The 10,698-nt window shown below is 38.7% G+C and overlaps 1 protein-coding gene across 3 annotated transcripts; it reads left to right on the forward strand.

The window, feature by feature from the left end:
• Positions 1 to 2,489: 2,489 nt before the first annotated feature.
• On the forward strand, positions 2,490 to 9,975 carry LOC307045488 (uncharacterized protein). Of its 3 annotated transcripts, XM_079691172.1 has the most exons (15): positions 2,490 to 4,134; positions 4,264 to 4,396; positions 4,498 to 4,572; positions 4,741 to 5,132; positions 5,320 to 5,424; positions 5,533 to 5,766; positions 5,846 to 6,024; positions 6,614 to 6,707; positions 6,789 to 7,024; positions 7,242 to 7,356; positions 8,201 to 8,318; positions 8,416 to 8,516; positions 8,611 to 8,784; positions 9,250 to 9,426; positions 9,654 to 9,975. In XM_079691172.1, the coding sequence occupies exons 5-12, from the start codon at positions 5,422 to 5,424 to the stop codon at positions 8,460 to 8,462; spliced, it is 1,026 nt and encodes a 341-aa protein (XP_079547298.1). In that variant the 5' UTR covers positions 2,490 to 4,134; positions 4,264 to 4,396; positions 4,498 to 4,572; positions 4,741 to 5,132; positions 5,320 to 5,421; the 3' UTR covers positions 8,463 to 8,516; positions 8,611 to 8,784; positions 9,250 to 9,426; positions 9,654 to 9,975. The 3 variants fall into 3 exon arrangements, with proteins under 3 accessions (XP_079547298.1, XP_079547299.1, XP_079547300.1); XM_079691173.1 differs by having other exon boundaries at positions 4,741 to 5,424; positions 9,628 to 9,975; XM_079691174.1 differs by having other exon boundaries at positions 4,741 to 5,424; positions 9,664 to 9,975.
• Positions 9,976 to 10,698: the final 723 nt, after the last annotated feature.

Here is a 10,698-nt window from a genome sequence, read left to right on the forward strand (position 1 = left end):
AGTGTAAGAGGAGCATTAGGAGTTGCGTTCTGATGACGCGTCAGGTGTGCGACAGTGCGTTGCGTGGAGCAGATGGATGCAATGGATTGTCCGTGCTGAAGGTAAACAAAACTGCGGCGGGTGCTTCAGTGAATGTAGCGGGGTCGACGAAGGAGTCCAAGATGTCTGATGACTGAGATGGAAGACGGAGTGGAGGAGTTGGTCAATGACAGCAGCTGTGAGATGGAGTATTTCAGCATGATGACAGGCGGAATGGCTGGGAGCAGTGTAATGGCTGCGATAGCAGCTAGCGGGCTAGGTTCACAGAGGTGGAGGATTGTTGTGGAGACGAGGAAGATCCACGACATGGCAGGAGGATGTGAGCAGCGGGACGGGACAGATGCACCCCAGAGATGAAGGCAGGAGGCAGAGAGAGTCCACGGTTGTTGCGTGGGACGGAGACAGACAGTAGGCGATGTAGCAGATAGCAATAACCACCCGGCACTTTGATGGCTACGTGAGGGCAGCCGGCTACAGCCAGCAACGGAGGCAGAAGTCCAAAATAAGTAAAAATTTAAAAACAATGTGCATTGCATTAAAGATGTGTAATGCAGGGCAGTGGTCCAATTCGAAAGTTTGAAGAACGAATGGTAGCTGAGGGTGATAGAGGGTGACAGAGGCGGAGAAGCGGCGAACAGTCAACGCCAGCGTCCTCTCCAGCTGAATCGTGAATGCTTATCAAAGGACCTAAACAATTAGCGTTGCTTGGCAACGGCGTGTGGCCGCAAAGTATAGCGCAGCATTATGCATATGTTTATATGAGGGGTCAACATCCCATGCTCATAAAATGCTCATATATTTTTCTCTCTTCATTCCCCACGCCCCAAAATAAATAAATACATAAATATACCAATTTTAGGAAAAGTAAGGAAGTTCGAGCAGTGTGGGTTTTACACATATTTCAAAACGCGAAGTGTAATAACTGCCGTTTGCCTCCCTGTCAGAATGGCAAAGTTCCTCAGTGAAGCTCAAGCCCATGTTTCTCACTACATTGTAAGTACAACTTATTAAATAGGTCAGTTCAATGCAACTAATGTCGTCTCAGTGTTATTGCATGATGTTAAAATGGGTTTGCCATGAATTTAGTGATGGATTGTAAACATTTGAAATGTAGCATTTAAGTGTTTCTCATGTTGTTGTTTTAATAAATCAGACAGTGATGGTGCAGCTAGGCCTGTCGCGATAATCGATAAATTGACTTATCGTACGATAAATAAAAATGGACTCGATAACTTTTCTGAGCTCGATAAATTGCCGTTTACATAAAGATGTGACCAGCATTTTAGCCTGGAGCGCTGTGGCTGCCAGGCGCGCTGTGAGGGGCGGGGCTGACACACAGCCAGGTCAGGACACTCCGCGTGCACGTGCAGCAGCGTAGCATTCCGTTTTCCCAGTTGGGAGCAAACACGGCAGCTGGAGATGGAGAGCCCCCGCCCGACAATGCAAACATGTTGGTGTTCCTTTCTCGAAAACTTAGAAAAACAAATTTGGATATGGCCTGTTGAGGCATCTGGGTCTTTGACAGTGGACTGTTGTTTTAAGGAGGGTTTTTTTGCTTGTGAGATAATGTGTGCTCATATTTATTTATTTATTTATATATATATATATATATATATATATATATATATATATATATATATATATATATATGAGAGAGAGAGCTCTGTTTTCCAGTCTGACTCTATTTAATTTATTGTTTTGGTTGTGTGTGATTTAATTAATTTATTATAATTTAATTAATTGGTTTTATTTATTATATATAATTTATATATTTTAATATTATTTCACATTTCATTTGCAATGTTGAATGTTCAATAAAAAGTTATGTTTGAAAGGATGCACTTTTATTATTATTATATATTATCATTATGTCTAAAATGGTCTTAAAACGGTGCCGACAATATTATCGTTTATCGCAATAATTTCCAGAAAAATGTATCGTCCAACACAATTAATTATCGTGACAGGCTTAGGTGCAGCGCTGAACTGTACCTCTGTATATATAGGCTTTTCCCCTAACAAATAGTTTCTGCGCTGATCAGGGGGTACTTGGCGGAATTTTTTTCCGAAGAGGGTACATTATTGAAAAAAGTTTGAGAACCACTGATCTACAGTACATTGATGGTTACTGTGATGTTCTACAGTAAATTGTAGGTTACTGTGATTATCTACAGTACATTGTTGGTTACTGTGATGTTCTACAGTACATTGTAGGTTACTGTGATGTTCTACAGTACATTGTAGGTTACTGTGATTATCTACAGTACATTGTAGGTTACTGTGATTATCTACAGTACATTGTAGGTTACTGTGATGTTCTACAGTACATTGATGGTTACTGTGAATATCAACAGTACATTGATGGTTACTGTGATTATCTACAGTGCATTGTTGGTTACTGTGATTATCTACAGTACATTGTAGGTTACTGTGATGTTCTACAGTAAATTGTTGGTTACTGTGATTATCTACAGTACATTGTTGGTTACTGTGATCTTCTACAGTACATTGTTGGTGACTGTGATCTTCTACAGTACATTGTTGGTTACTGTGATTTTATACAGTTGGGACGTTACTACTGCTATTTCTAAAGTAACTCCAGAGTTGCTGTAATTTTTGGTTGTAAACACGGTATTAGACTCTAAAATGGTATACAGTAATTTACTGTGCACAAACACTGTAAATAACTGTGGATTTCACAGCCATTTTTTACAGTGTGGTTTTTAAGAGCAAGATGTGATTTGGGGTTAAAGGCTCCAGGTCTTTTGGGTCATTAGAGACTGTTTTGATTGGTCGACTGTTCAAAATTGCAGCCTGTCCTCCAACAAAAAACGACCAAATAGGTTGATTGTTTAAGCAGTGTTGATCACGATATTACGACCCATAGCCACGTAGCTTTCCCCCTATTCATTTCTAGCAGCAGTTTATTACGACCTTTTGTCACGTTTTGTCACGATCGTAATCCCGGGAACTTTAACCTTGCGCATTAATAAAAGTCAGACGAGCCAAGAAGATGAAGATGAAGAAGAAGATGAAGAAGAAGAAGAATTTTTAAAGAGCGTCAGAGCTTTACAAGTGGTAAATCTGATTTCTGTATTTCATTTGATTTGTTTACGCTTTTAATTAATCCTGTCGTTTTTCTACTAATCATGTTTAACCACGATATTTCAGTTTTAAGTTTTAGGGCTGGCCCGTGGCATAGGCAGTATAGGCGAATGCTTGTTGTTAGCAATAGCATGGCTGTAAAGGTTAGCGCTTAGCTTAGCGCTTAGCTTATATGCGCTAACGGATATGTATTGCAATATAAGAAGGTTCGTCTACAACAAGTTGGAGGGAGAGTTTTCTCCTTCGCACAAAAGGAGCTAAAATCTTGCCTAAAAACAAAACCCTTGGTAGCACGAGACATAACACATAACAATGGCAAAAGTATGTATATTCAGCTAACCAGACCAGGACATGATATGACCGTAAACAATGCGAAAGGAAATGGCATTTTAATAATAATAATAATAATAGTTAACATTTACATGGCGCTTTTCATAATGCACACACTTTTCTTTTCTTCTAAATGTCACCTAATATGTTGCATTAATGATAGTTAGGGTAAGTTCAACACTTGAATATCATCAGGTCATAGTTGTTTTACTACTTTAAACATTCGCTAATTCAACTTAAGTTTTGTGAAAGCATCACATCTAGTTAAAAAGAGAAATATATTTCCCTGTAATTACTGATTTACCTGGGACTTGATTGATTTTGGTGCCTGTAGTTTTATTTTTGTAAATGCTTATTTATGAAGCAACAATTAAATTACATGGTAGCACAGCTAATCTGAGTTCATCTGTTTGGTTTTTTTCAGGTCATCTATCAATTCAATTATTTGAAGTAGCCTATTATCATAAAAAAAAATCAACGGTTCTTTTCAGAGCCATATTCCTCTTCCTACTCTCTTTCACCCCTCTCGTTTTCTTGTCTTTTGTTTTGTTTTTCTCCCTCCCTGTATGTCAGTTCATCCTTTGTTTGTTGTTGGCATCCAAGCAACTGAATGAATGGCTAGAGATAGGGAATGCCCTCGCAGATGAGTTGGCAAATAAGGCAAGTACAACATTATCCAAATATGTATTATAACATTTACTCAAATGATAAAATACACACACATTACAAAGATGTGTGTGCAACAATTAATGGAAATATATAATCTCTTTTATATATTTATATATTAAGATACCAAAGAAACCAAAGAAACCGAAGATACAGAAGATACCAAAGAAAATAACGCAAGGATCAAATGTTTCCTGGAGGAAGAGGGACCTGGATGGGAACATTATAGCCCAACATTGGAATAAGAATCGATCTGGTCTGTAAAATATAATCTAGTTCTAGTGTTTCATTAAGTTTTAATGTCGTTGGTCGGTCCTCAATAATGTTTCCCATATCATCGTACTTTGTTTTATGCAGTTAAACCTTCCAGCTCTCAGGAGTCCCCAGAGGTCGAGGAGACACATGACATTCCTCTACAGGTCCCAAGTCTTGGTATGCACAATGAATTCTTAAATTATCATTCAACTTGAAATGTAGGTAATTGTTTGTAGTATGTAATAGCCTTGTTCGTGATACATTGTAAAGTGAAAAGCCATGTATGGAATACCTTTTTTTAATTAAACTAAATTCCATGATTTGTTTTATATTTTGTTATTTTAGATCAACATCTTCAGACACTGAGAAACCTGTTGGGTTCTCTCACTGTCCCTGCATCATCAGAAGAAACACCCACTGCATCAACATGGACCCAAAGACAGTTGAAACGTGAACAAAAATTCAGAGCTGCAATGCCAGAGCTCCTTAATTTGAAATTGGCTGCAGAGATTGTCACTACACGTTCCTGTATCCAATGCAAAACTGCTGATGCTGTGGTCCGGTGCTTGGACTGTGTTCCACCAGGAACTCCCTTTCTTTGTCCGGCATGTTTATTATCCATGGTAAACATGTCTTCCATGACAGGGAAGCCATGTTTGATGGGTTTTACAGACCTATTCCTCCCACATCCTTAGTGGTTGTGGATGAAAGTGGCCAATATGGACTCTGTGAACAAGGTGGGTTCAAATAATGTATTACATATTCCCTTACCATGGTTTCCTAATGTGCACTACATATACAGCGGCATCATTTTCACCATGTCGGAAGTTTGCTTTAACTGTTAAAATGTCTCAATTTGTATTGACTACATGTCCTAACATGTCCTAACATGCATATGAATCTCTGAAATTGTCTTTGCTGCAGTGTGTCTGCTTCCAATTCCTCCACCATCCCAAATCTGCTTCTGTGGTCCAAGCCAAGATTTCACCATCATCCCAGGAAAGCAGACCGTGTTGGTGACTATCAATGGTTTGTTGCCACCAGAAGACGATCAAGCAGAAATACAGGATTACTATTATACTTTTGTCCTACATTGTATAGATTGCTGTCAAATTGCACATTTATATTTTTTCTCAGGTCCATACAACGTTCGTCCGCCTTCTGTGTGCTGTCCAATTTGTTCCGCCAAAATGGTCCCCGAGCATAGGTGACTTGCTGGGATACAAATACTGGCCAGCAACCGACAGCTGCAAAATTATTTTTAAGTTTGATGTGTTCACATCATTTGAGCAAATGAAATTGGCCAGCCCAGCATTATCCCAGCAAGTATTTATAAAAATGCTTGAACATCGATCGTTTTCCACAGGAAGGGTAAGAATAAAATGTGGTTTTCAAGATTTTTGAATACCAAACTTTTAATTAACCAAATGAATACCATTCTTGTTTCCAGACAGGCAGAATCTGTAGCGATACCTTCCACAGAGTCTTTCGGGAGTTTGCCTTCTATAATTACAGACAAGAAGATCTGTGCCTGGTGGAGCCCTTTAAATGCCCAGCATGCACACCTGACATGCTGGCTATTGCTGTAGATGGCAATAGAAAGCATTATCGCTTCAGGAAGTCCAGAGGGTCAGTGAAATCATATTCTCATTGTAGTTGTTGTTTTATTGACTAAGCTGAATGTCTTTGCTGAAATGTTTAACTTTCCCCAACTCTGCAATTTCTTTTTCCAAAGTTTATAGACCATCAGAAAACAATAGTTGGTTTGAAATTACACATAATTATATAAATCCAATTCATAAACATTATTGTATATGACGCCTGTAAAGTTAACTCAACTTTAAAATGTGAAATGGTTGACGTTAGTTGGATATGTTGGAGCTAAGAACCAGTTTTGGATATAATCGCTTCATGAAAAATGTATTAAATTGCCCAGGAACCTTTTTCTATGCCTTCCTCTGCCCTATTCCATGCCCATCAATATAAAGGATGTACTTTTATTTTTACCTTTTTACAAGAAGTCAGTAAACTTTTCACTAATGTTAAATAATGGTGGCAAAAGACTTTACACAGAATTACAGATCAAATTCACAAAGACCTTTTCCACATTTATGAAAATGTTATGGCAAAAGCAAATTGGCCACATTAAATAGAGGACACAATCAAACTTATGTATGTATGATAATGTTGCTTATAATTTCTTTCTCGAATTTCGCAGGACAGATGAACCGTCTCTATTTGATGGACTGTTCATTGCCCAGGACAGTAAAGTGTCTGCCTTTGTCGACAAAATCAGGAGCCAGATGACGATTGTAAGAATCTATTCAATCCCCTAACCCTTTATTTATTTTTCTTAGCACAGGGTTAAATGTAACAGATTGTGTCTATTTCAGAAAAGTGGTCGTGATGTTTGTGGACCGGCAACATTCACAGCTTGCAGAGAAACCTCACACAAGTCCAGGGCCAAGGTGGATGAGGAAGGCCTGCAAATAGCTGTGTGCAGACATGGCATCTTGCTACAAGGCCTAAATCACTACCGTGGTGAAATATATGCCTACCCAATGTTCCTGCAGAAGGAGCTGGCTGAAGTTGCGAATGCAACATTCTTTTGTATGGATGTTGCCTGCAGGTAGTTATAACTATTGCAAAATTGGAAGTGTTTGTGGGAAACGTGTTATCTATTTAATCCTTGCACATCCAGTAGATGTAAAGCAAAAAAAGCATTCATTTGGATAAATGCTGATGTTGGTTACAAGGATTGTACTGGTCATTTTAAGGACCTGGTTTATCTTTTTACTATTATGCCATCATGCAACTGGAAAAGCTAATTGATTTTGTCATTACAGGTACTGGCCTTATTTGGAGAAGATGGCAGCAAAGTTGCCTGAGCTCCAACCACTTACAGAGATGAAACCTTTTCTCTCTGTAATGCACGCCAAGGCCCACACAGGCAAATGCGAGGTACAGTATGCAAGTTAAACATTTGTGTCACTAGATTGAAATGTTTTAGAAATTCTAGTGCACATAAGAATATCATGTAGTATATTCTATTCAAGCCTGTGGAATAATTGTAATAGTTACAAATGTTGACAAAATTGTTACAAAACAGACTGTCACAAGGATAGGCTTCCAAAACCCATTATGTTTATTTTAGTAAATATATCCGCACTGTAGAAATAATGAATGAACAGAGCTTCAAATAACTGCAGTTGTGACATTGTAGTTCAAAGCATAATTCAATCTCAGAACATTTTAACTTTCTGAAATTGCTCCTGACACTGATGTTAACTAAAGATGTACAGTACAAGAAATTATAATATTGAACTAAATAGCTAGATCTCATTGTTTATGATTCTGAGCAGGTGAAGTGGGGTGGCAGAAGCCAGGAAGGTGCTGGAAATACTGTCATATCTGAATATCCGAGTTTCTTGTTGTAGTAATTTAACACCATCCTTAGCTACATGTTGTTGAATTGAATGTATTCTGCAATCATTTCATTATGATGGTGCTGCCATGGCACACTGTTCTGCCAAGAGAGTCTCTGTTCTGTTTGTTTTTAATAAAGCACTATAGGTTGATTCATCTGAATTTCTGGATAATAATAATAATAATAATAATGTTAATCCTGCTTGATCTTGAAAAAAAAGGGACACTAAGGTGATACTTGCCAACCTTGAAGAGAAGGTGTTTAGCATTTCATGTTGTTGTCTTGTCAGTTAATGTGCATAAAGGAATTCAGTAAAAAACAACCTTCTCAACCAACTGGAACGCATATTCACTTTTTTCTTTTAAACATTCTAAACAGACTACACAGAGAGCACAAACTGAAGTGGACAATCTTGAGAGTCTCAAGCAAGAGCTGAACATCTCCCTGGAGGACACGGAGCAGTGGGTGTTGGAGGTCAAGCAATGGGCAGCCACTGGTATGTTATATGATCACTGTGGTATAGATTTGGTTCCATATTTCCAAACATTTGGCTTCATGTTTTATGATTACACCTTGTTGTTTCTGTTTTCAAGAGAAACATGGAGCCAGAGTAGCCAGGAGGAGCTCCAGAGAGAAATAGATTAAATTATTTATTCCCTCCGAAGAAAGAAACACGACCTCTATCGACAAAATGGTATTATTACGTTATCTAGAAACAATATTTGTTTCTTGTTGTTGTTGTTTGTATTATTAATATTAGTTTATTTGTATTTTGTTTTACTTTACAGACAGCAACCAAACAAGGAAACGCAAACGGAGAAGACTGACAGAGCTCAAGAAGAAACTCAGAGAGAGGATACTGCAGTACAACACCATTGATGCCTGTTCAGAGAAAATTGACACAGAAGCAACATGCGGTCTGTCTGAGGATCTCATTCTGCCCTGGGAGGCGCAAGGAGATGGTAAGAAACAACTTTTTTTTGTTTGCCCTAGATATTCCATAAATTCAGTTGAAGTACTAGAATACAATCACCAATGTAACACAGAGCTGTCAACATAGGTGTCACAAATCATCATGATCACAACAAATCATTTTGAAATAATTATATTGAAAGGTCTGTATGATGTTGCCCTATCAAGTCTTAATAGTCTAGTCTCACTGGGACAGGTACATCTATGGAAACAGTAAAACCCTTCCTGACCACCCTGAACTGCATACTAATGTTGAATCTCAAGACATACTGAATGTAATTCTGCCAACATAGACAGAATTGAACAAATTCAGCAAGCGGCGAGGTTGAATTTTCTTTTACCAGATTTTAAGGTTTTGGTCAATTTAAGTTAAAAAGATTGAATACAAACTGATATTATTTGTTTTATTAGCCTTACCATTGTGGTTGTTATATTTTGTGTTTTTTCCATTATAGTGTTGAACCTGCGCACAAAGAGGCGACTTTTTGACCAGGTTATGCTGGTCAGGCGTATGGAAGAGGAGAAAGTCATCATTGTGAAGGAGATGACCCAGCATTGTCAAAATCTGAGGCAGGCACTGGACAAACTGGACCACCTCCTTCATCAGACAAAAGACGACATCAGGAACCAAAGTATGTTCCACAAATACCGATTTATAACATTTGCCACTGCCCCCCTCCCAGTGTCAAATGTCTATCACTGAATAGCATCTGTAATGATTGCATTTTTTCTGAATCACAAATCTTTTTAGCTAATATACAGCCTCGGAGTTAAACATTAAAATTGCTTATATGGAACCAACATCAATGCTAACTAAAAGTTGCCTTACATAGACTGTCATTTTGTCTTTTTATTTTAGTTTCTCCAAGCGATATAACAGAAGAGGGATACAGGGGACTGCACTGCTGTATTTTACACCATCAATATCTTCTGGAGCAGAAACTGAGCAGAGTCACCAGCACCTACAGCTGTATTGGCTCGGACTCGTCTTTCTCTCATGATGGAGGAAGACATTGAAGACGGTAATGAGGACGACGAACAGGACGGTGATGAGGACAACGAACAAGACGGTGATGAGGACGGTGATGAGGACAACTAACAGGACGGTGATGAGGACAACAAACAGGACAACGAAAAAGACTTAACAAGTCTATTGTGTTGTATGCATGTCAACGTATTAAAACGAGTATTACGATTGAATGGCTTGTTTATTACCTTTTTTTTATATGATCCTGCTTTGCATTTACTATGTCTGGTATCCAACTAAATGCCATTAGCAGTTATCAGTCACCTTCAGATCCGAGTTACCTCGAGGGCCGGAGGTTCCCCACCCCTGGTATAAGGTTTTGGTGATCACCCTTATTATCATCATGTCATTTAATCATGATCTGTTTAATTAGCCAATGCTTACATCCAAAGAATGTGTCTAGACTTTACTCCTACAGACACACACTAACAATAAAAATTGAGCTAAGTAATACACTCACGAGCCACTTAATTAGGTACCCCTTGCTAGGATGGGTTGGACCCCCATCTGCTTTCAGAACTACATTAAGTCTTCATGGCATAGATTAAACAAGGTACTGGAAGCATTCCTCAGAGATTTTGCTCAATATTGACCTGATCGCATCACGCAGTTCCTGCAGATTTGTCGGCTGCACATCCTTGACGCAAATCTCTGGTTCACCACATCCCAATGGTGCACTGTAGGATTTGGATCTGATGACTGTGGACTGTGACATTTGAGTAAAATTCATTGTCATGTTCAAGAAACCAGTTGGAGAATATTTGAGCTTTGTGACACGGTGAGTTATCCTGCTGGAAGTAGCCATCAGAAGATGTGTACACTGTTGTCATAAAGGCGTGGACATGGTCAGCACAACCCGGTATCACGGCAAGACGTG

Source organism: Notothenia rossii (assembly GCF_949606895.1).
Source record: "Notothenia rossii genome assembly, chromosome: 7".
NCBI lineage: Eukaryota > Metazoa > Chordata > Actinopteri > Perciformes > Nototheniidae > Notothenia > Notothenia rossii.

Coding starts and splice junctions, on each gene's coding strand:
- LOC307045488 (XM_079691173.1), top strand. Junction 6,025..6,613: donor CGCTTCAGGAAGTCCAGAGG/GTCAGTGAAATC, acceptor CGAATTTCGCAG/GACAGATGAACCGTCTCTAT. Junction 6,708..6,788: donor TCAGGAGCCAGATGACGATT/GTAAGAATCTAT, acceptor TGTCTATTTCAG/AAAAGTGGTCGTGATGTTTG.